The sequence below is a fragment of the Myxine glutinosa genome, chromosome 11, assembly GCF_964187855.1.
Source record: "Myxine glutinosa chromosome 11, kmMyxGlut1.1, whole genome shotgun sequence".
Classification (NCBI taxonomy): Eukaryota; Metazoa; Chordata; class Myxini; order Myxiniformes; family Myxinidae; genus Myxine; species Myxine glutinosa.
In genome coordinates, this window is record NC_136271.1 from 27,628,500 (window position 1) to 27,654,840 (window position 26,341).

Below are 26,341 nucleotides of genomic sequence, written 5' to 3' on the forward strand. Positions count from 1 at the left end.
CCTCCGCCAGGCTGAACAGTTTGTTTTGTCTCCCAATGATAGGCCGGATCTGGATTTGGACCTGAATCAAAATCTAATCGGCATGGTCTTGTCACCTAAGCAACTCATCCACCAAATTTAGTCATAAGTCATCCATAATTTTTTTTATTATAACGCGTTTTGCCTGATCCCTCAATGGTGAAGAAAAACGCAAAAATTAAATAATTATTGTATCCGAATTCATATTCAGATCTTCACCAAAATCGAATCGATTCGTCCTTGTCACACACACAACCAATCCACCAAGTTTCGTCCAAATCCGTCCATAACGTTTGGAGATATCGTGCTATATATCAGTTTTATCTGCATCACTCAATGGTGAAGAATCACCTCAAAATTAAATAATTATCGTATCCGAATCTATATTCAGATCTTCACCAAATCAAATTGATTAGTCTTTGTCACACACACAACCTCTCCACTAAGTTTCGTCCATATCCGTCCACAACTTTTTGAGATATCTTGTTCACAAATGGACCGACAGATAAACGGACAGATAGACAGAGGTGAAAACATAACCTCCATCCTTTGGTGGCAGACCATCCATAAACTTTGGTGGCGGACCATCCATAAACTTTGGTGGCGGACCATCCATAAACTTTGGTGGCGGACCATCCATAAACTTTGGTGGCGGACCATCCATAAACTTCGGTGGCAGACCATCCATAAACTTTGGTGGTGGACCATCCATAAACTTTAGTGGCGGACCATCCATAAACTTTGGTGGCGGACCATCCATAAACTTTGGTGGCGGGCCATCCATAAACTTTGATGGCGGGCCATCCATAAACTTTGGTGGTGGACCATCCATAAACTTTGGTGGCGGATCATCCATAAATTTTGGTGGTGGACCATCCATAAACTTTGGTGGTGGACCATTTAGAAACTTTGGTGGTGGATCATCCATAAACTTTGGTGGTGGACCATCCATAAACTTTGGCGGCGGACCATTTATAAACTTTGGTGGCGGACCATTTATGAACTTTGGTGGTGGACCATCCATAAACTTTGGTGGCGGACCATCCATAAACTTTGGTGGCGGACCATCCATAAACTTTTGTGGCGGACCATCCATAAACTTTGGTGGCGGACCATCCATAAACTTTGGTGGCGGACCATCCATAAACTTTGGTGGCGGACCATCCATAAACTTTGGTGGCGGACCATCCATAAACTTTGGTGGCGGGCCATCCATAAACTTTGGTGGCGGACCATCCATAAACTTTGGTGGCGGATCATCCATAAACTTTGGTGGCGGACCATCCATAAACTTTGGTGGCGGACCATCCATAAACTTTGGTGGCGGATCATCCATAAACTTTGGTGGCGGACCATCCATAAACTTTGGTGGCGGATCATCCATAAACTTTGGTGGCGGACCATCCATAAACTTTGGTGGCAGACCATTTATAAACTTTGGTGGCGGACCATTTATGAACTTTGGTGGTGGACCATCCATAAACTTTGGTGGCGGAGGTAATTAAAGCTACTTGTAAAGTTTTCTACTTTATTTGTTTTGTTGTGGTTGTAATTCCTACTCGGTTTCAATGCAGCAAGGTTTTCTAAAACACACACGCATCGATTGAACCAAACCATTTGCAAGATTATTCGGTGATGCAGACTTGAAAATGTATGCATTCTTTAAAATCGTTTCATAAGGAATTTTATGTGACTTGTCGATTGGTCTTGCAGAAAACAAGCCTTAAAAACCAATTCAGAGGTGGAGAAAGCCAAGAGGACTTTGAACGAAGTGGATATTATCCAGAAAGATACAGAGCAGAAAATGGATGTTGCCAACGATCGGGTTCAGAAGAGCTCAGAGGAACTTGAGCAGGTGTTTTAAGAACTGCTTATTGCTGCTTTATTTTACAAACTTCGGAGTAGTTGCCCTTATATTGGTATCCTGACTACAACAACAACAGGCATTTTAAGGCCATTTTCCCTGCTGAGCAGGGGTTAGCTTTGCAGGCCCCATGACAATCTTCTCCATTTTGCCCAATTTTCTGCACCTCCCCCCGTTAACCCCCTTGCCCGCATTTCTTCCTCCACCACTCCCAGCCAAGTTCCCCTCGGCCGTTCCTGTCCTCTACCTCCTTCCTCCTTCTACATTCATTTCCATCACTCTTCTCAACTAGTCACTTTCATCCTTCCTCAACACAAGACCAAACCATCTCAACCTGTCCCTCCCCACAGCATCCATCACAGGCCCTACTCCCACCATATTTTGCAATTCATAATTTGTCTTCCTCTCTCTCAAAGATAATCCACACATCCACCGAACCATTCGCATTTCCACATTTTCCAGCCCTCGCCGCTGCCCCACGTACATTACCCATGTCTCGCTCCCATAAATCATAACACTTCTCACACATGCAGCATACACCTTTCCCTTAAGCTTCAACGACACTCCCCTCCTCATCAGCACGCCACTCAGTTTCCGAAACTTCTTCCATGCACATCTCACTCCAGAAACCGTTGCCGAGTCTGATCCACCTTATCCATTCAGCATGTCTCCGAGGTAGTAAAATGTTTCCACACCTTCCAGCCTCACGCCGTCTCCAAGATCCAACCCAATACCTCCTCCATCTGCAGCTCCCTCTGTGCACACCTTACACTTGAATGTAGCTGCCACACTGGTTAATGACCCTCTGAGACCACCACACCCTTGATGAACCCACTCAGCGCACACCGCACACCGAATGGAGTTCACTCCGACACCCCTCCTGCACACAGCACACGGCTACCTCCCAGTTGGCTCCACGCATGGCTGGCAGACTTCCTCTCTAGTCGTAGTCAACGTGTGGCCCTGAATGGGTTTCTCTCATCTCCTCTTCCTGTTCAGGCTGGAGTTCCCCAAGGCAGTGTTCTGGGCCCTGTGCTTTTTCTGGTCTTCATCAATGATCTCTCTGACTCTCTTGAAAATCCTCTCTATCTCTTTGCTGATGACTCTACACTCTGTCGCTCCATTCCTCATCCCTCAGATCGGCAGTCTGCAGCCTCCTCTCTCTCTGCAGACCTGGACAAAATCACAGACTGGGCAAACAAGTGGAACATGTCTTTCAATCCTGACAAATCTCACACTCTTACGATGTCTCTCCGAAAAGACCGACTGGACAACCCTCCCATCCACTTTCTGAATAATCATCTCCACGAAGTTCTGTCACTCAAGCTTTTGGGTCTCACTATCTGCCATGATCTTTCCTGGGAAAACCACATTTAAAATCTGGCCTCCAAAGCCAGTCGCCGACTGGGCATCCTCCGTCGTGCGAAGTCCTTCCTTGGCACACCTGAGCTCCTCACCACATACAAGGCTTTCATCTGCAGCTCAATGGAATACTGCTCTCCCCTCTGGGCTGGTGCTCCTGCCTCACACCTAGCTCGTCTTCACGCTGTTGAAACCAAAGCGTTCAGAATCATTGGAATCTCCCGCGATGAAGCTAACTCCAAGGGCCTTTCACTCACTCACCGCAGGCAGGTTGGTGGTCTTTCCGTCTTCTACCGACTCCTCTCTGGCCTTGCCCCCCCCCCCAGCTCTCTCTGGGCTCTGTCCCCCAAATATTCCTACAGGTCGCACAAGATCTGCCTGCAACCCTCTTATGGTTAAACTGCCAAAATCAAGACTCTCTGCTCACCTTCACTCCTTCATTCCTCTTTTCTCCCACCTCTGGAACAAACTCCCTCACTCTCTTCAATCCCACTCCACCCTCCAGGTCTTTAAAACAGCTGTTCACCACCATCTCTTATCTTCCCCCATCCAAAACCTTGATCTTTTCTACCCCCGCTAATTTCACCCCAAATCCACTTACCAACTTCTGTCCTGGAAGTCCTTGGTGTCCTTGTGTTTTATACTTCTCCCACCCCCCCCCCCCCTTCCCACGCCTCCTCCCCCCAAGCCCTCTCCCTCCCACACATCTCCCTGCTCTCAAATGTTATGTTTGTGTGCTTCCCCTTTGCTCCCCATCTTGTCTTCCGCTCCCTCTTTTTATATATCTTGTTTGGTCTGGTTGATTTGTTTGTGAAATAAATGTTAGCTCTTTCACGAGCCTCGATTCAGTACACAAAAAAAAATAAAGTTCCTTCCACCCCACCACACGCTCCACCACCCACCATCACCTTCGTTTCTCTGATATTCACCTTCAGACCTTTTATCTCCATACACTCCCCCCACCTGTCCATCCTCTCCCCCAGTCCATCCACACTCCCTGCAATCAAAACCAGATCATCTGCATACAACAACTCCCATGGTAAACCCTCGTTTACATTCCGAGCCAGCATCTCCATCACAGCTACAAATAGTAGTGGACTTAGGACCGACCCCTGATGCACTCCCACCTTCACCTCAAACTAACCACTGTTCCCGTCCTTCGTCCTTACAGCTGTGTGCGCTCTTTCGTACATTGCCATCACTACTCTGATCAACCATTCCTCCACTTCTAACTTCCTCAATGCCCATGTCACTACTTCGCGAGGAACCCTATCGAATGCTTTCTCCAGATCAACAAACCAGAGAAACAACCTCTTCCTCCTCTCCATGCACCCCTCCCGCAACTGCCCCACAATAAAAAGCGCGTCTGTCGTTCCTCCCCCCGGCACAAATACAACCGCACCTCGTCGATCCTCAACCTCCTCCCCATATCCCCTCCAATACCTTCATTCCATGCTCCAATAACTTTATCGCTCGATACGAGCCACAGTCCAGAGGGTCACCTTTCCCCTTGTATAGAGGGACGAGGGTACTCAGTTCCCAATCCACTGGAATGCCGCCTTCTTTCACCACCAGATTACAGATCTCTGTCATTCTATTCACACCCCAACTTCCCGCTGCCTTCAACATATTTCCCACAACTCCCGTTGGCCCTCCCGCTTTTTTTACTCTTGACTGCCTTCATCACCTCCCTCCCAGCCATCCTCTCCGCCGGTCCCAAAACTGGGTGACTCCCGACGTTGCCGCCACACCCACCCTCCGCATTCAACAGCATTTCCATATATGTCTTCCATCTTCCTTTAATTCCATCTGGGTCCACAACGATTTGTCCCACTTCATCCTTCAAGCAACTCACCCCCATCACATCACACCTCTCTTTTGCTATCTGCTTTGCAATCCTGAATACCGCTTTCAGACCCTCTTCCGAATCCAAGCGTTCTCCAAACATGTTCCAACATGCCTCCTGCACCTTTGCTACCTCTTTCTTTGCAGCCTTCTTGGCTGCCTTATAACTTTCATGCTCTGCCTTTTCTGCCCCCGTACCCTTCGCCTTCTGCCACTCCTTGAACTTCTTCCTCTTCTCCTCAATCCTCCTTCCAACCCCATCATCCCACCACCATGTTTCTGAGAGCCTCGGTGGTCCTCCCGTCCATCCACACACCCCACCAACGGCCCCCAACCGACTATGTTTCATTGACATCCAACCACTTTCAAGCTCAATCACATCATCCTCCACCCTACACAGCCCCTATTTTTAATGCCTCCCTCACTGTCACCTCTTTCAACCTCGACACCTTCATTCTCGGTTGGTACTACACCCGCCGAGCTCTCCTCGCACCTTTCACCCTTATGTCGCAAACAACCAAGTGGTGCTGTGAAACAGCCTCCTCCCCCGGGATCACATTTGTGTCCCAGAGGTGCCCCCTATCTCGCCTACGCACCATCTGGTAGTCAACGGTTGTCGTCGACCCACCTGACGTGTATGTAACAAGGTCACTATCCTCCCTCTGGAACTGAGTATTACAAATGAACAAACCAGCTCCATCAGCAAACTCCAAAACCCTGTCACCTTCTCCATTCCTCACACCATATCCGTAACCCCCATGAACTCCCTCAAAACCGTCTATACTCCTTCGCACATGTCCATTTCGGTCTCCTCCTACCACAACAACTTCCTCATCTTTCACGTTTTCCATCAGCTTCTCTATCGCACACCAGAACGTGACCTTCTCTTCATCGCTCCGACCAACCTGCGGAGCATATCCCGAGATGACGTTCACCAAGATCTTGCCAATCATCATTTTCACCATCATCAACCTTTCACTCATTCTAGTCACACTCACCACACTGTCCACAAACTCCTCAGAAAACAGGACACCATCACCATTCACGCCCTCCAGGCACCCTTGCCACACAAACTTGTATTTCTGTCCCTGCCTACCCTTCACCATTCTCACACCACTTCCCTTCCATCTCGTCTCCTGCACACAACATATGTCCACTCTTCTTCTGAACAATACTTCCACCACTTCTCCTGATCTCCCTTTTATTTTCCCTACATTCCATGTCCCAAACCTCAGAAACCGATCTCTACGTCGGGCATCAGACGTTTCGTCGTCATAAAGGGAGTGATTTCCACCCTTGCTTCGATCGGGTTCCCCACCTTGAGTTTTGACGAGAGGGAGTGGGGTCCCCAAGGGGTACATCGGGCTGTACCCTGCCCATATGTAGTTGTAATTTTCATGGTTCCCTTTTTGAGGCAATGTTTTTATGGCCGGATGCCCTTCCTGACGCCAACCCTTTTAGTCGCCTCTTACGACACTCAGGGATACTGTGTACTTATTCTAAACCGGTGTACACACCGGGACGAGTGTTAGATCTAACATTAATGACAAAAGAACAAACGAACACATACGACACAATAAAGGGAGCAGGAGACAAGATGGGGAGAGAGGGGGAAGCACACAAGTACAACATTTGAGAGCATGGACATCGGGAGATCTGTGGGAGGGAGAGGGCTTGGGGGGGAGGAGGCGTGGGAAGGGTGTTTGGGGTGGGAGAGGTTAAAAAAAAACACATGGACACGGCTAGGACTTCCAGGATGGAAGTTGGTATTTCAAAAAAGTGGATATCTGGGTGAATTAGCAGGGGTAGAAAAGATTAAGGTTTTGGATGGGGGAAGATAAGAGATGGTGGTGAACAGCTGTTTTAAAGACCTGGAGTGAGTAGTGGGATTGAAGAGAGTGAGGGAGTTTGTTCCAGAGGTGGGAGAAAAGAGAAATGGAATAGTGAAGGCGAGCAGAGAAAATTTTAAAATTTTAATTTTAAAATAATTAATAATTTAAATTTTTTAAATTGATTTATTGGAATAATTTTAAAATTGATTATTTACCATTGAGAAATGGGAACAAAAACAATATGTTGTATGATATTTTAAAAAGTTGTTGACGAATTATGATAAAACTCGGATGAGTTGGTTTGGTGAACAAGGCGATTCGATTTTGATTCAGGTCCGTGGGATAAAAAACGTAAACTGTTGAGTCTGGCGGAGGTATCTGCTCTCTACTGAGTGACGTTTTAGTTGTTTACTACTTTCCTTGAGTGCGGTTTAAATCCCAATTATACGAGTACCGAAGGCTGAATGTGCAACAGTGGTGGAAGTCCAAATATTGACTTGAATAGTGGTAAATGTTTTTTGTTTTTCATCGTTGAGATGCTGTTATATTTCGCACAACCACAGGCGAAGTTGCAGATGAGAGCAGTTGATTTGAATATGAGTGAAACTGGTTACCGTTTGGCTCGCCTGGGAGCAGCAGTTAAACAGTTACAAATGAAGACCAACATCATCACTGATATGGTGGAGGAGATCAAGGAGGATGTTAATAACTCCTCAAAAGATGCTCAACAAGTAGATCAGGTGATGTATCATTTATAACACAATTATAAAGCAAAAAGGGCTGTAGTATTGTAAATAAAGCAAGTTATTTCCGTTTTTGGGTTGTCCGTCCGGCTACCATCCACCCGTGGTAGGTTTTCTTTACCATGATAACATAAGAACGGTTGAAGGGATCTAAGTCAAACTTGCTATAAGTATGTATAATGATGCAAAGATGAACTCATTAGATTATGGGATCAAGAGATCCCGTTAAGTAAAAATTCTGTTACCGAACTACCTTGTGAACCAGTAATGGGAATTTGACCCAATTTGGTACCAGTATGTATTATGATGCAATGATGAACTGATTAGATTAAGGCATCAAGAGATCAAAGGTCAGAGTTTGTAATATGATTTTGTTGCTGTGTTAAATTAAGAACGGCTGAAGGGAAAACGAAGACAAACTTCGTACAAGGATGTATAATAATGTAAAGATAAACGGATTATATAATAGGGTCAAGAGGTTAGATAATAGGGTCAAGAGGTTAGATAATAGGGCCAAGAGGTTAGATAATAGGGCCAAGAGGTTAGATAATAGGGTCAAGAGGTTAGATAATAGGGCCTAGAGGTTAGATAATAGGGTCAAGAGGTTAGATAATAGGGTCAAGAGGTTAGATAATAGGGTCAAGAGGTTAGATAATAGGGCCAAGAGGTTAGATAATAGGGTCAAGAGGTTAGATAATAGGGTCAAGAGGTTAGATAATAGGGCAAAGAGGTTAGATAATAGGGCCAAGAGGTTAGATAATGGGGTCAAGAGGTTAGAGGTCCCATTAGGTAAAAATCTGTTACTGCGTTAACTTGTGAACCAGTGATGGGATTTTTGACCAAACTTGGTATAAGTACACTACTGGTCAAAAGTTTTAGAACACCTCAATTTTTCCAGTTTTATGGAAATTTACGCAGTTTAATGTCTCAATGTAATCTGAAATTAAGCCTAGAACAAATAAACAATTGGAGATAAAAAAGAAATCATAGAATCAGTTTATTTAACAAAATTTAATTTAAATTTTTGACTCCGCAAAGTCGCCACCTTTTGCAGATATAACCGCCGAACACACTCGTGGCATTCTTTCTACAATGGAAATCAAATATTGTTCGGGAAGTTCTTCCCAACACTGTTGCAGAGGTTCCCACAAATGTGTTGCACTTGTAGGTTGCTTTGCTTTCACCCTTCTGTCCAGTTCATCCCAAACGAGCTCGATTGGGATTAAGTGTGGAGACTGTGCTGGCCATTCCATGATTTGAAGCCTACCGTCTTGTTCTTTTCCTGGAAGGTAGCTTTGACATAGCCCGGAGGTGTGTTTCGGGTCATTATCTTGCTGTAGGATGAATCCTGACCAACTAGGCGTATACCAGAGGGTATTGCATGGTGCTGCAAAATGCTGTGGTAACCCTTTTGGTTCAGAGTGCCAGTCACCCTGTGCAAGTCGCCGACTCTGGATCCAGCAAAAGAGCCCCAGACCATCACGCTTCTTCCTCCATGTTTGACAGTTGGTGTCACACACTGAGGAACCATCCTTTCGCAGACTCGGCGGCGTACAAAAACCCTGCGTGATGAACCAAAGATTTCAAATTTTGATTCATCGGTCCATATGACCTTCTTCCAGTCTTCAGTAGTGCACTGGCGGTGCTTCATGGCCCAGGCAAGCCTCTTTTTCTTATTTTGCCATCTTAGCAATGACTTTCTTACTGCCACTCGACCTGTCAAACCTGCAGCTCGAAGTCTTCTCTTCACAGTTTAAACTGAGACTTGCTTACTTCGACCAGTGTTAAGCTGTGCTTGAAGCTGTTGTCCTGTGAGCCACCCATCACGCAAGCTGTTGACTTTCATAACTTGTCTTCTGATTCTGTTGTGGCTTTGGGTCTGCCAGACATCTTCCTGTCAGAGTTTCCTCCAGTTTCCAATATACTACTTCCTGCAGTGCAATATTGTCCAAATAATGCTTCAGAGGGTGTAATAATTGTCTGTTCCAATACTGATGTTATACAGACAGGGGGTTTGTAATCAAGTAATCAGCAGAGGTTGGGACACCTGTAGGAATTGTTTGCATCAACTTTCAAGGTTTAATTTACTTACATTGCTGCAGAACAGCTGTAAGTTGTTAACCCATTATTTGTTCCCTGAAGAAGGCCTTTTTTTTTACGATATAACTATGAAATTTACATTATTTTCCCGTTTTTGCTATCCTAAACTTTTTTTTTACCTCGAGCAGTTTAATGCTTACCTTTATACCATTTCAGGTTATTCACTGGACATTAAACTGCGTAAATTTCAATAAAAACTGGAAAAATTGAGGTGTTCTAAAACTTTTGACCGGTAGTGTATATATTATGATGCAAGGATGAACTGATTCGATTTAGATGTCAAGGGTCATGTCAGCTAAAAATGTGATACTTGAGAACAGCTGAAGGGATTTAAATCAAACTTAGTTCAAGCATGTATAATGATGTAATGATGTGGGCGGAGGCATGTCGGTCAACATCACGACGTCGAAGAGTGACGTTCTATTTTAATGAAGGTTTACTTGCCAAGTGAGAGGGTTCTGGTACAGAGATACCATGACTGTTTATACTTTTGTAGCCAATGGGTTTGCAAAACATTTCAACCATCCTAAACTGACTTAATTTACAATCCTCTTTAGAGAAATCTTATCCAGTGTCTTCCCATCTCTTCTTTCTCGCATGCTTTCTCTGCTTACTTCATCTTCTCTTCATAGCAATTACTCCCATGAAGCTACACGTTGTGTTACCTTTGTTATGCAATTATTGCACCCTTTGTTATGGGAGAAAATTATTGATTTAAATTATGATTGGCCTGAAAGTTGCTTTACCCCTTATTGTAAGTTTACTTATTGTAAGTTGTGCAATACTTACAATAGTTAACCAGTCATTGTATCTGTATACTTTCCATTGTTCTCCTTGCGCCACAAGCCCTCTTAGACATCTTGTGTATCATTTGTGGAGTCACATGTGCGAAAAAGGCCACGACTGCAGTGTGCAATTCTTCAATCCTCTTATACCGGATTGTCGAAACTTTCGCTTTGATGAAGCCCTACAAAGAGTTGTTTGGAGTCGTTGGCTTTGGACTCTGTGGTGGCCACAGTAGAGGAGTTGGTGATATTGGTGATCCACGTCCAATTCATCGTTGAGGGAACTTTTCATTGAGTCCAAAAAATGCAATGCAAAATGCGTGGGAGCACCGTCTTGTTGACACCAGATACTTCCAGCTATTCCCACCAGTAAAGTCGTGGCACCAGAATGTTTCTTACACAAGAATAGGGACCAAATAAATGTGTTGGTCATTCCTGCCCATATCATGCATGGAGGAAGATGCTCCACATCTTCTACGAAGTTTGTGAAATGTGTGTGTCCATCTTGTACTAATTGAAATTCCCATGTGAAATGTGGATTTTCCTTAAACGAGGACACCACATTTCATGTCCATGAGCTTCGATATATGGCACATTCATCCGAAAACAACATTTTCCTCGAGACAGGGCAGTCGGGAAGGTGTCAAGCAAGACATCTCATGATGCACAGTGCCAATCCGTGTTGGCATCACTGAGTTTATTCACAAATGATTATGGATACCAGGGTTTCAACTGAAGATCTATTTTCACACGACTTTGTATAGTGGTCCACCAAGTTCACTGGCTCTCTTTTTGGCTTTCTTGGTGACCGGTCAACTGATGCACTGATGATGACTGATGATGATGATGACTGCACTGATGCACCGGTGACCGGTCAGCAGCGCACGCGTTTCCTCTTGTTACCAGTCTTCCAATGCACTTCTTGTTCTTCACATTTCCTGTTTCAAAAGCCCATTTTCCCCACATGAACAATGTCTGCTTTGGTGGAGAAGGTTTTCCAAAGCGTTCCGCAAACTTCTGTCCACACCTGAGCAATTTCTGGCCTGCGTGTGTCCTTTCATCCACCTAAACATGAGCAACCAACCACTCTTCAAACCCCTAACAACTTGTGTCTGCCATGCCGTATAATTCCCTACTGACTCGTGTCAGTAAGTTAATGTTGCCGCATACCATGGCAGGGGAGGGCAGATGGGAAGGAAGGGAGGGAAGGAGGTGCAAGAAATTTAGCAGGGGTAAAGCGACTTTCAGGCCACCCTGTGCAATCCATAAATTAAGTCAATAATAATAATTTAATTTTATTAATTTTTATGTAATTTTATATGAGATAAATTTCTAATTAAAAATGATAATTTAATAAATAAAATAGTAAAATAATAAAATTAAAAAAAAAAAAAAAAAAAATATTAAAAAAAAAAATTAATAATAATAAAATCAATAATAATCAATTAAAATGAAATTATATAATTATGAAATTATATTTAAAAAAATAAAATAAAGTGCATGAGTATGTTTAATAAATTTTAGGATTGCTATGATTTAAGGAAACAATTGTAAAAATATAATTTAACGGGTGATTTCAATTATGTAGTCTCGCGGATGTAATAAAACTCCTTAATGTTTAATAATCACCAAATAAAATTATTTATAGTGATGAAATTATAAGCCTGGTGTGGACTTAAAATCCTCGGGTCTTGAGTTCAAGCCCTGGCCATTCCATTGAATTAACACCAAGTGGGTTGACTCGGCCTGTCATCCTTCGAAGGTTGGCAAAATGTGTACCAGCTTACTGGTAACAGGAGCGTTGCATCAGCAGTTCAGCTGTGCCCCCCAGAAAATGATGCAGCTAAGTAGCCACAGACTGCATATGAATTTAAAAAAATGAAATTAGATAATTTCTGAATTGTGTGCATTTGTGCTTTGATCGTATTCGATCCCTATCCCTGATCCGACCAATGAATACAGGTCTACAGTGCCAAAAAGGCAAGTACAGTTATTGGTTGAGTCTTGAATTGATGAATCAAATTATACTGGTTGAGGTCGATGCTGTTTTTTTTAACCAAACTAATGAGAATAAAAATCTTGGTTAATGGAAAATTAAATTATATTCTCTTGTGGGCTGACAAGATGGCCGGGAGGTATGTACAGTGCATTCAGAAAGTATTCAGACCCCTTCACTTTTTCACATTTTGTTATGTTGCAGCCTTATGCTGAAATCGTTTAAATTCATTTTTTCCCTCATCAATCTACACTCAATACCCCATAATGACAAAGAGAAAACAGGATTTTAAAAAGTTTTGCAAATTTATTAAAAAGAAAAAACTGAAATATCACATTGACATAAGTATTCAGACCCTTTGATATGACACTTGAAATTTAGCTCAGGTGCCTCCCATTTCTATTGATCATCTTTGAGATGTTTCTACACCTTGATTGGAGTCCACCTGTGGTAAACTCAGTTGATTGGACATGATTTGGAAAGGCACACACCTGTCTATATAAGGTCTCACAGCTGACAATGCATATCAGAGTAAAAACCAAGCCATGAGGTCGAAGGAAATGCCTGCAGAGCTCAGAGACAGGATTGTGTCGAGGCACAGATCTGGGGAAGCCTACAAAAAAAATTCTGCTGCATTGAAGGTTCCCAAGAGCATAGTGGCCTCCATAATTCTTAAATGGAAGAAGTTTGGAACAACTAGGACTCTTCCTAGAGCTGGCTGCCCGGCCAGCAAAAACACATGAAAGCCCGCTTGGAGTTTGCAATAAAGCACCTGAAGGACTCTCAGACTGTGAGAAACAAGATTCTGTGGGATTTCATGTGTCTTTCACTGAGGAGAGTCTTCCGTCTGGCCACTCTGCCATAAAGCCCCGATTGGTGGAGTGTTGCAGTGATGGTTGTCCTTCTGGAAGTTTCTCCCATCTCCACAGAGGATCTCTGGAGCTCAGTCAGAGTGACCATCGGGTTCTTGGTCAGCTCTATTACCAAGGCCCTTCTCACCCGATTGCTCAGTTTGGCCGGGCGGCCAGCTCTAGGAAGAGTCCTGGTTGTTCCAAACTTCTTCCATTTAAGAATTATGGAGGCCACTGCGCTCTTGGGAACTTTCAATGCAGCAGAATTTTTTTTGTAGGCTTCCCCAGATCTGTGCCTCGACACGATCCTGTCTCTGAGCTCTGCAGGCAGTTCCTTCAGCCTCATGGCTTGATTTTTGCTCTGATATGCATGGTCAGCTGTGAGACCTTATATAGACAGGTGTGTGCCTTGCCAAATCATGTCCAATCAATTGAATTTACCACAGGTGGACTCCAATCAAGGTGCAGAAACATCTCAAAGATGATCAAGAGAAATGGGAGGCACCTGAGCTAAATTTCAAGTGTCAGAGAAAAGGGTATGAATACTTATGTCAATGTGATATTTCAGTTTTTTCTTTTAAATAAATTTGCTAAACTTTCTAAAATCCTGTTTTCTCTTGGTCATTATGGGGTGGTGAGTGTAGATTGATGAGGGAAAAAATGAATTTAAACAATTTCAGCATAAGGCTACAGCATAACAAAATGTGAAAAAAGTGAAGGGGTCTGAATACTTTCTGAATGAACTGTACATATGCACACTCACCTATTAGCTGTCTAGCCTGGGTTGGAATCCCGACCCAGCTATAAACTGTCAGTTTGGTGTTTCACAGGCAAGGTGATTCATCAATGTGTGTGCCATCCCTCGGATGGACGTTAAACTGGGAGTCCCGTCTGCCACCATTTGGTGGTGGACGTTAAAATATCCCATGTTGTCCTTCACAAAGAGTAGGCAAGCCATGGCCAAATTCCTGCCCTAACTAGTCGAATGTCAGGCTTGGCCAGCCGGTTTGTGAAGACTTGGGCTAAGATTCCCCAGGCCGACTCCACAAGGTGGGATAATAGTGGCTGTTAAAGAAGAAGAATTATCTTACAATGAATGGGGCCTAAACATTACAGCTCTTTCCGCCAACGCTTTTATCAGTCATTGTGATGAAATATGACGTGAAGTCTCGAGCTGAGTGAAGGGACGACCTTGGGGGAGCTTATATAAGTTGGGTCCATTCGGTGCGCGGCCTGGTGGCATTCTGTAACCCAGTGTCGAGACTATTGGGAATTTAACAGGTATGTATTTGCTTGCTTGCAGGAAGCTAGAAGGAGATGTATGTTTGAATTGCTTTCTTTTCAGTGATAATGATCTACATTATTTTGTGTTGTAGGATGAGTAGAGATATAGTTCAATAAAACCTCGTTTCTTGGAAGAGATCTGAGTTTTGTTTTACAGTCATTTAGGAAAAAGTAACTTGTTGATCCCTTTTGTGCAGAACCTACAAACGGTCTCTTTGAACCTTGACAACTTGCAAGAAAAATATGCGGACAAGGCTAAAGTTTCTGCCTCAATCAATGGCAGGATTGGTGATCTCGTAGAGAAACTTGCAGACATCACCGACGTGCAAAACATGCTACAAAAGATTAAAGGTGATTGTGATTTTGAAAGTCGACAGAGAACAACGTTTTGCAAATGGTATAATAATTATTGTCGGGTTGTGGCGAAGGAAGGTAATGCATGGGAGATTCCACTTTACTTAAATCATAACCCCATCGGAATACTTTAAGCATAGATGATGTTTTCTCTTCTGCTTGTGACAAACTCAGGCAAACTTGTTTAAAGGAAGCACATTTCAGTTAAAATGCAGAACCATTTTTGTTTTGTTTTTAAAAAGGGATTGTTTATTTGCTTTCTTTCTTATTTGAGCACAAAGCTCATAAAGCTAAGATTCCAGGTGCAAATCCCAAATATTCCAAATGTCAGCCTGTTCATTCATGTACCAGATCGTGCAGGAGATTGAGAGCAGGTTGGCCAATTTGATGCTGTTGTTCCATCATTTTGAAGCTCGCTTTTAATAGTCTTTCAATGTGACAACGGCAGCTCAATGGTGCTCTTGCTGGCCGTGCACTCCGACGATAACCATGTGAAGAACATCATGTTACACTTCAGCTGATGAGAAGCTTGTGTTTGATCAGACAGTGGATCTTCTTACAATGTCAGATGAGAGCAGTGGGAATTTCGTTTCAGTTATCGCAATCCAAAGTGTCAATTGCTGCTCTTCTGTACATTCCTTTTGCACCCAGCACACTTAACACCTACACTGTCTTTGAAAATCTTTGAAAAAGGTAAGAGGGCAAACTAGAAGATGCTTCATTGTTTGTAGAGCCTCACCACGGTCACAATTGATAGGGACATTTGGATGATATCCCCACTTCTGCATATTGGCTCTGCAGCATCCAACTCCGGTCCTGAGGCGATTGGGACAAAGCCAGGTTGGCCATGTCTCACTAGCTCCTTTTGGCAGGAATTCTTCATGGTAAAGTGACAGCTTGCATGTGTGTGTTGACCAAGCATCTCTGCTGCAGCTGTGGGGGTTACCATCCAGGTGATGAACAACATGAAGCAATGTGTACCACAAAGCAAATGGAGGTTGTCCACTCGCGTTGGTATAAGGCAACCAGAAAAAACTCTGCAGGTCGTGTTGATGACTGGATCCATGTTCTTGGCATGTGAGGAACAGCCCCAAACACGAAAAATACTCTATATTTCGCTGACGAACAGCACAAGGCAAGTGCTGTGCTTTGTATGTCGTCGTCGTCGTCGTCGTCATCATCATCATCATGTTGATCTCGATCGGACAGCTTTGTATGTACCCTGGGTCTGCTGTCCATTTAGAGTTAGTCAATTTCCTCAAGATGTTGTTTCTGGCTCTGACATTCCCTTTGTCTTGAAGACATGATCTTTGTAGTTGAGGGTGCAGTCCAGGGTGACTCCAAGATATATTGGCTTGGGGTTGTGAGTCAGTCTTCTCCCATCCCAGCGGACATTCAGCAATAACAATTGAGAGTGATATCGCACAGAAATAAGGTTATAAACAATTAACTAGAGCTTCCAGGGAAGCAGAACTCGACTGAACTGACTGGACAACTTCAAAGTAGGTCAGTTGTCTGTACTAGATTTGACTTAAATGAAAAGCCAACAACCTTGTGTAATACGAGCTGAAAACAATATAGCGGCCTATGGCGGCCATTTTGTGACGGATCGGGTTGGAATGCAATAGCAACCTACCTTGTGTGGTAAGGGTTAAACACTCTAAGTTTGATCAAAATCTGTTAATATTTGTGGACGCTAGAGTGTTAACGTCGTTTTCATGACCAAAAACAAAATGGTCGCCTAAGTCCGCCATTTTTCAACGTGTCGGGCTGAAATATAATACCAACCTGGTCCTTGGGGTAAGGATGCTGCATGTCAAGTTTGATCAGAATCGGTTGATATTTGTGGACCCTGGAGTGTTAACGTCGAAAAGTTGACAGACGACAGACAACGACGACGACGACGGACGCCGGAGGGTTCAGTATGTGATGAACTCAACTGGACGGTAGTCCAGTTGAGTTAATAAAGGGAATTCAAACAACACCTTGACATTTTAAAGATAAAAAAAAAACACAACACAAAGAGGGAAATTAGAGAAATTTATGCTGTTTTATGAAATTATTATTATTTATGAAATGTATGCCTCTCCATAAGAATAATTTTCTAAATTTGTTCAGAGCAAGGTATTTCTGCACAGGAAAAAGGAAGTTGATGTCAGGGCGAACAAAAGTTTAAATATCTCATGTTCTGTGCGTCTATCAAATCAATTATTTATCCAGATTTTACCAAATGTGGAGTAGATTTTGTTGCATCTCCGAACACAGCTGTTAACTTTGGGGAAGTGATGTCACTTCCTGGAGCATGTAGGGTCGCAGTGATGCCATCTTTATGACTGCTTTCTCACCACACTCAGCAGGGCAACTAAGGAGAAATTTCCTGCTTCCAATGAATGCCAACCTTTGGGATTTGTCAATGCTCTTTCTCTTAAATACTGGCATAAATCGAGGAACCATCACGTAACATTTATAGTCTTTGGCATGACAAGGCCAGGGTCGGAATTGCACCGCCAACTTTCGCAACTCAGAGTGGACACTGAACATTATACCACCAAGTCTTTTTCCGATTTGTTGTCAGAAGATGGTGCCATATCCCTGGAAGAGATTGCATGGGCTACAGCTTCTTCCCTGGGCACCATAGAGTCCTGACATGAACATCATGAAAGATGTCTGTGAAATTATGGATCGCGAACTGTGGAAAAGGCGATCTCTGCTAAGTAATATGAAAGAGCTGCAGCAAAATCTACTCCACATTTGGCAAAAATGTATTAGGTTGTCATACAGAATACCATTGATTTTATGCCTTCACGGGTTCAATAATTATATTGTTACGTTTGTGGGGGTAGGCGATGAAATACCCAAGTACAGATAGGATTGTGTAGTATTAGTATACACATTACACAATAGGAAGGAAAGTAGGAAGCCTGTCTCGATGTACAGTGCATTCAGAAAGTATTCAGACCCCTTCACTTTTTTCACGTTTTGTTATATTGCAGCCTTATGCTGAAATCGTTTAAATTCATTTTTTCCCTCATCAACCTACACTCAATACCCCATAATGACAAAGAGAAAACAGGATTTTAGAAAGTTTTGCAAATTTATTAAAAAGAAAAAACTGAAACATCACATTTACATAAGTATTCATACCCTTTGCTATGACACTAGAAATTTCGCTCAGATGCCTCCCATTTCTCTTGATCATCTTTGAGATGTTTCTACACCTTGATTGGAGTCCACCTGTGGTAAATTCAATTGATTGGACATGATTTGGCAAGGCACAAACCTGTCTATATAAGGTCTCACAGCTGACAATGCATATCAGAGCAAAAACCAAGCCATGAGGTTGAAGGAACTGCCTGCAGATCTCAGAGACAGGATTGTGTCGAGGCACAGATCTGGGGAAGCCTACAAAAAAATTTCTGCTGCATTGAAGGTTCCCAAGAGCACAGTGGCCTCCATAATTCTTCAATGGAAGAAGTTTGGAACAACCAGGACTCTTCCTAGAGCTGGCCGCCCAGCCAAACTGAGCAATCGGGGGAGAAGGGCCTTGGTAAGAGAGGTGACCAAGAACCCGATGGTCACTCTGGCTGAGCTCCAGAGATCCTGTGGGGAGATGGGAGAAACTTCCAGAAGGACAACCATCACTGCCACACTCCACCGATCTGGGCTTTATGGCAGAGTGGCCAGATTTTTACCGCACCGTTCATTTTTGGTTCTTTGATTTATTTCATTAAATTCCTTACTGTGCATTTTCTTTGTTGTGTCTTGTTTGCATGGTGTTGGGTCCGAGGATAAACCCATGTGGATTTCCTTCGCGCAGGTAAGCATTTTGGTCCCGTCCCGCGCACGCCAAAAAATACCGGCAATTTTTCGGCTTGATCGCCTCAGGGTAAAGACCGACCGGCTATACGTCCAAGGCTGGTTTTCATCGGCCGCGGACTTGACAGTATGATAACATGCTGTTCGTAGATATTGATATAGTATTACATTTGAGTGTGTGTGTGTGTGTGTGTGTGTGTGTGTGTGTGTGTGTGTGTGTGTGTGTGTGTGTGTGTGTGTGTGTGTGTGTGTTACAGATTGTTATAATAAAGTTTGTTTACAATCAGGGGTGTTCAAAGACCCACGGTTGGAACTGAGATCATAACGTTTTTATGAAAATGCTAATGATTCAAATTATGCTTTACCATCCAAAATGGCAGAAACATTTACTCAGACACCATAAATAATTTTACAACACAATTACCAAAAATGTTTGGTATCTTGAGATGCTGTATATTGAATGATCGTATGTAAATAGTAATTAAAGCATTTATTGGTTAATTCCTAGTATTGAAGGTTTACTGACAAGGTATATTGTGGGTGTATGCAGATCAGAAGAAAAAGATTTCTGAACAAAAGGAAATGATGCAAGCCCGGCAGAAGCAAATTGAAAACATGAATAAAGAAGTCAAAGTGTATAAGAAAAAGATAGATGATGTTATATTAAAGTACAATCACTGTGCTTTATTAAGGTAAATGTGTCATTTCCCTGTTACTATATAATGATTTTGGTTGTTAAAGAAGACAACTCGTATTCAAGTGGGCCACTGCCATCCAGTAAAAGGGCAAACTAGACTGACAATTGGCTACTTTTTCTGAAATACATACACAGCACTACTCTTACTGTTGTGTTCCCCATTCTTTGATTTTTAAAACAGATGTTGATTAAACGTGTTGTTCAGCTGACTTTTTTTTTTTTTTTTGTGTGTTTTTTTTATATTTAAGGTTGGGGTTAATTATGCCTCCGCCAACAAAAGCATTATGCAACTTTATTCAAAACACCAATCGGTTCCACCAGTATCAAATCATTTACAACGGAAAAATCACAAATGAGCCGCAGGAATTTAAACCAAACATTTTTATCAATCTACGGTTAGTTTCAATCAAAGCCCATCCGACCTCAGGAATAACAACTTATTCTGAAATCATAACTTCATTTCATCATTGGCTCTTCAATACAAATAGATAAGAGCCAACTCATGGAAAAGAGGGTCGAGGGTGCGTGATGTGTAGCGGGGTAGTTGTAACAGTAATGATAATGAGAACAGAGTTATGAAAAACCTGTTTGTAAAGCAATAACTACCAACTTCTGAAAATTATTTCCTGATATTGTCCAAGTTGGTTGTAATTATGCATACCCACACCAAAAAAAAAAAAAAATTAACTGCGGTACACTAAATATAAAAATCGAGAACGGAAGAGGATGATGTAATTAAAAAGCGCAATTGTGCTTTTTTCAAAAAACATCCTGGTATGGTGCCAATTTAGCCTGGTGTTGGCTTAGCGGTTAGGGTGCAGGCTTGGGATCCTAGGATCCTGGGTTCGAATCCCGGTCGATCGCTGAATTAACGCCAGGGGGGTTGACTCAGCCTGTCATCCTTCCGAGGTCGGCAAATTGAGTACCAGTTCACTGGTAATTCCCTGTTTGTCGTAAAAAGGCGACAAAAAGGGTTGGCGGCAGGAAGGGCATCCGGCCGTAAAACATTGCTTCAAAAAGGGGATCAAAAAAAACAACAACAACCACGGTCCCCGAAAAAGGCCAGCCCCCGCTTGCGGGGAAAAATGGCCTCTAAAGGTGGTTATGGCACAGGCAAGTCGGTGAATCATCATCGATGCTGGTATTTGCATGCGTACATTAAAGGTATTTGCATGCGTACATTAAAGATACCATGGTGCCTTTCAAAAGGAGGAGGCTGTCGAGGTATTTGAACAGGACAACTGTACACATGGCAAAACTTCAACACCCAATAAGAAAAAAAAACAAACAAACCTGCAAGCAGTTGTAAACGACAACATTTCACCATAAATTGAGAACCTGCCAAAGCTGAGAATGACGACTCGCAAGAACAATGTAACACAATAGGAGCGAAACAAAAAAAATAAGAGGAAGAAACTTCATGTCCAAGATTGACTGAATAATGCACCATTGGGATTTTGAACATTTCAGTAAAGAACAAGAGGGTAAATGCTTTTGTCTTACCAAAAGACAGTATGTACAAGAGAAATATTTATCAACTCAGCACTTTAATTTGGCCTCAATCTGTTCCTTTTCAGACATTGGCCTTGTCACACTACTCCAAGGGACAAATTAAAATAAATTGTTGGAAATTGTTCAGGAAAGATTCACATTACAGTGGTTGAAAACAAGATAGAGGGTTAAACAGAACAAAATGACCAAGTCCTGTAACAGCGACCGGCAAAAGGCCAACACAAAGTTGAAAGGGGTCACAAGTTTTATAACTTAAAACGTTTAAAGTAATTAGTTACTTTGAAAACACGCAGCAACATTTAAGTACCGTTCCTCTCCCAGAACTCCAAATGTATCATTTTGTGATCCAAGGAGAAGAGCAACACGATGCTCATTGAAGATGAGGTGATCAGTAACGGTAGTGATCAGCTTTGAAAGGTCCATTTCTTGGGATGCCAAGGTAAGCAGCTTGGTCCTCCGTAAGCTTTGTGAGTTTCACACCCAGCTTACTTAGATGAGCAGCTGCCACCTCCTCGTCCAGCTAAGCAGGAAAAGTAGGAGGGTTAAGGAACAGTAGTGAGTAAAATGTATCGGGTTTGAAATTTAGATTTATATATTTTTTATAACTAGGAAGATGAAAAACTACATGTGTGTGTGTGTGTGTCTGTGTGTGTGGATATATATATATATATATATATATATATATATATATATATATATATATATATATATATATATATATATATATATATATATATATATATATATATATATATATATATATATATATCTGTGCAGTGTCTGTGTTGTGTTGTGTTGTGTTGTCTTGTGTTGTGTTGTGTTGTCCTGTCTTGTCTTGTGTTGTGTTGTCCTGTCTTGCCTTGTGTTGTGTTGTCTTGTCTTGTCTTGTGTTGTCTTGTCTTGTGTTGTGTTGTCCTGTCTTGTCTTGTGTTGTGTTGTCCTGTGTTGTGTTGTGTTGTGTTGTGTTGTGTTGTCCTGCCTTGTCTTGTCACTGAAGTACTTTCTCAAACTTTTGTGAAATCGTACCAAACTTCTGGTATGCACATATCTCTCCCGTCGGTATGTCCTATGGGTATTTTTTTTTTTAGAAAAATTTTCAAATTTTTTTTTTTGGGGGGGAATATTTTCGGGAATTTTTTTTTTTTCAACTTCAATTGTTTATAAAATGTGATATCACGTATATTACAAATACATTTGTGCAAAATAATTGTTTGAATTATGATTAGTTTAAACCATGACAAAACGGCAACTCGGGTACAGTCATTTATCTATACTAGGGCGTGCCCGTACGTGGGTGCAAAAAAACATGCGTGCAAACAACAACAACAAAAAAAAACTTTGAAACCACGTGGCAGTAACGACCACAGAACCCCCCCCCCCTCTATTTACATGAAATGGTTTGGTCCATTCGCAAAGCCAAAGCGAACGGCTTGCGAGTACGGTAGAACCCCCCCCCCCCCATCTATTTACATGAAATGGTTTGGTCCATTCGCAAAGCCAAAGCGAACGGCTTGCGAGTACGGTGACCATACCTTGGGAACCACTTGTCCGATTAATTTCAAACCTTGAAAAGGCACATCCTCGGGTCCCCAGCAATATACCTGGCAAGTTTCAAGTATATCGGACCCGTGGTTGTCGAGAAACAGCGGTCACAGACAAACACACACACACACACACACAGACACACACACATACACACAGAGATTACTGGAATTATAGATAGATATCTACACATCTGGGCAGGGTCTGTGTTGTCACTTAACGACTCCCTCAACCTTTTGTTTCCGTGGTTGTGAAGTGTTTTTAATAACGTTGTGGTGGTTTTGAATCACGTGGTGGTGAGGTATTTTGAATTATGTGGTGGTGAGGTGTTTTGAATTACGTGGTGGTGACGTATTTATAATTACGTGGTGGTGAGGTGTTTTTAATTATGTGGTGGTGAGGTGTTTTGAATTCGTTGGTGATGAGGTGTTTTGAATTACGTGGAGGTGAGGTGTTTTTAATTTCGTGGTGGTGAGGTGTTTTTAATTTCGTGGCTGTGAGGTGTTTTTAATTTTGTGGTGGTGAGGTGTTTTTAATTTCGTGGTGGTGAGGTGTTTTTAATTTCGTGGTGGTAGTGGTTGTTAATTTCGTGGTGGTGAGGTGTTTTTATTACGTGTTTTATGGCTCAGGTGTTTTTAATTTCGTGGTGGTGAGGTGTTTTTAATTTTGTGGTGGTGAGGTGTTTTTATTACGTGTTTTAAAGCTGTGAGGTGTTTTTAATTTCGTGGTGGTGAGGTGTTTTTAATTTCGTGGCTGTGAGGTGTTTTTAATTTTGTGGTGGTGAGGTGTTTTTATTACGTGTTTTATGGCTGTGAGGTGTTTTTAATTTCGTGGTGGCGAGGTGTTTTTAATTTCGTGGCTGTGAGGTGTTTTTAATTTTTTGGTGGTGAGGTGTTTTTATTACGTGTTTTATGGCTGTGAGGTGTTTTTAATTTCGTGGTGGTGAGGTGTTTTTAATTTCGTGGTGCTGTGGTGTTTTTAATTTCGTGTTTTATGGCTGTGAGGTGTTTTGAATTCGTTGGCGATTAGGTGTTTTGAATTACGTGGTGGTGAGGTGTTTTGAATTACTTGGTGGTGAGGTGTTTTTAATTTCGTGGCTGTGAGGTGTTTTTAATTTCGTGGCTGTGAGGTGTTTTTAATTTTGTGGGGGTGAGGTGTTTTTATTACGTGTTTCATGGCTGTGAGGTGTTTTTAATTTTGTGGGGGTGAGGTGTTTTTATTACGTGTTTCATGGCTGTGAGGTGTATTTAATTTCGTGGTGGTGAGGTGTTTTTATTACGTGTTTCATGGCTGTGAGGTGTTTTTAATTTCGTGGTGGTGAGGTGTTTTTAATTTCTTGGTGCTGAGGTGTTTTTATTACGTGTTTTATGGCTGCAGGGTGTTTTCAATTTCGTGTTGGTGAGGTGTTTTTAATTTCGTGGTGGTGAGGTGTTTTTATTACGTGTTTTATGGCTGCAGGGTGTTTTCAATTTCGTGTTGGTGAGGTGTTTTTAATTTCGTGGTGGTGAGGTGTTTTTATTTTGTGTTTTATGGCTGTGAGATGTTTTTAATTTCGTGGTGGTGAGGTGTTTTTATTTTGTGTTTTATGGCTGTGAGATGTTTTTAATTTCGTGGTGGTGAGGTGTTTTTATTACGTGTTTTATGGCTGTGAGGTGTTATAAATTACTTGGTGGTGAGGTGTTATAAATTACTTGGTGGTGAGGTGTTTTGAATTACTTGGTGGTGAGGTGCTTTGAATTACTTGGTGGTGAGGTGCTTTGAATTACTTGGTGGTCAGGTGTTTTGAATTACGTGGTGGTGAGGTGTTATAAATTACTTGGTGGTGAGGTGTTATAAATTACTTGGTGGTGAGGTGTTTTGAATTACTTGGTGGTGAGGTGCTTTGAATTACTTGGTGGTCAGGTGTTTTGAATTACGTGGTGGTGAGGTGTAATCGTCCCAAACTTCCAGTCTGCACCTACCCCTCCCCTATGTATGTGCTGAGGGGTTCTTTCTTGAAAAAAAAAAACATTCAACCTAAATCTTCAACCTAAATTGCCTATAAAAATGTAATATCACAAACACAACAAATACATTTGTGCAAAATAATTGTTTGTATTATGGTTGGTGTAAATCATGACAACACAGCAACTCAGGTCCAGTCATTAGACTCAGCTAAAATAAGCCTGTGCCTCAGTAACGACGCGCGAGCCGAGCCAAGCTAGTATATATATATATATATTATATTGTTACGGTTTTTAGAACCTTCACTAGTAAATTTTAGTAAATGTTTCCCTTATAAATAGGCCCCTGTAAATATCCCCATCAATTGGCTTTGTTAAAGATCGCACCCTAGTTAGTCCATGTACAACACATAGCGAACCATAGGACCTCTCTGCAGTTATTTCATTATTGTGTGTTTCAGTTAAGGATCTGTTCCCAATAGTTGAATCTGCGTTGCATTAATCAAATAAGATAGGCCCCAGTACTTAGTTTGCCAGCAGCGTTCGCCGCCGTTGCATTGGGCTGTTTTACTGGCACCACGCCACCATAAGCCATGCGGTCAAGCCGAGGAAGAAGGGGGCGGGGCCACAAGATCAAGGTGTGGCACGTCGACTCGTCAGCAGAGCTGGAGTCAGTGAGCCCTTTGCCGACCAACCAGCGCCGCGGTGAGCCAACCGATAGGCGTGTCATCACAGCCGGCGGCTTGATTCCGACACGAACGATAAAAGCGGCTGCGCGGGACTGCTTGGACAGAGGAGTAAGAGAGTCGGGTGAGAAGGTACGAAGAAGACGTGATCCGGCAGATGAGTGAGGTACCTGACGAGGATACGGAGCATTGAAAGGAGGAGAGTGGGTCCGTTTGACGGCGACAACCCCACGCTTCATTCGCATTGTCCGACCGTGTGAGATACGAGACCAGAAGCTGCCGCTGGCTGTTCGCTTCCAGCGTGGACCTGGAGCGGACCTCAATGCTGTGCCTCTGCTCGAACCTTCCAGCCCTGCTGTCCCACCTGGACCTTCTCCCTCTTCCAGTCATTCCTGCCTGCTATTCCCCTTTCGTGTAAGTCTGTGTGTTTGTCCTGGGCGTTGATAATTAAGACTGTTTTAAGGTTTGCCCTGTGTATCTGCTTTTTCCTACTTGTAAATGCCTTTCTTTTGTTTCCTCTTTTAGTATAGAAATAAACCTGTGTTCTTCCGTTACCCTTGTTGGTTCTTTGGCTTCCTCTCATCTGGTCGCTTTAGTCTTTTCCCCATTGGTACCTCTGGCACGATTTGGCCAATGCTCAGAATCGGGTTAGTCGATTGCTAACGGCTCGAATCGCGGTTTGCTAAACCGCTCGGCAAATACCATCTTGTCCGTGGTTCGAGCGGTACTTGTCTCCCTGCTTTGCGGAGGGATTCGTAAAGGTATTCGGGAGAACACGTTGACCAATAACCCTGACCAATTTCTCCCTGCGGAGGAGCGTTATAAGTACCAGGACTAGAGATGGCCAGCTTAACAGGCCAAGGGGATTAACCCCCCCTTGCTAAGAGGAGTGCCGTCTCTGAGTTCCGTAACAATTGGTGTCGGGGAGTGGGATTTGAGGCCCGAACCAAAATTTTAAAACATCTAAAAATTTGGTCACAATTTTGAGCGGCCGAAATTTTATTTAATATCCTACATTAAAATCGTGCCATGGATAGTCAAGGCGATCGGGTGCCGGTACGGGAGAATGAGGAGGTAGAGGCAATCCAGGACCCCAGGGAGGAGGAGAGCA

General features: G+C 42.7%; 1 protein-coding gene across 2 annotated transcripts in view; it reads left to right on the top strand.

Moving 5' to 3' along the window:
• LOC137436521 (laminin subunit beta-2-like) overlaps positions 1-19,756 on the top strand; it is a 205,141-nt gene extending 185,385 nt beyond the window's left edge. For both annotated transcript variants that reach the window (XM_068130383.2, XM_068130382.2), the window contains exons 31-34: positions 1,732-1,873; positions 7,485-7,661; positions 14,878-15,031; positions 19,401-19,756. In XM_068130383.2, coding sequence (XP_067986484.2) covers positions 1,732-1,873; positions 7,485-7,661; positions 14,878-15,031; positions 19,401-19,546 — 619 coding nt within the window. In that variant the 3' untranslated portion in view covers positions 19,547-19,756. The remainder of the gene's footprint in view (positions 1-1,731; positions 1,874-7,484; positions 7,662-14,877; positions 15,032-19,400) is intronic.
• Positions 19,757-26,341: the final 6,585 nt, after the last annotated feature.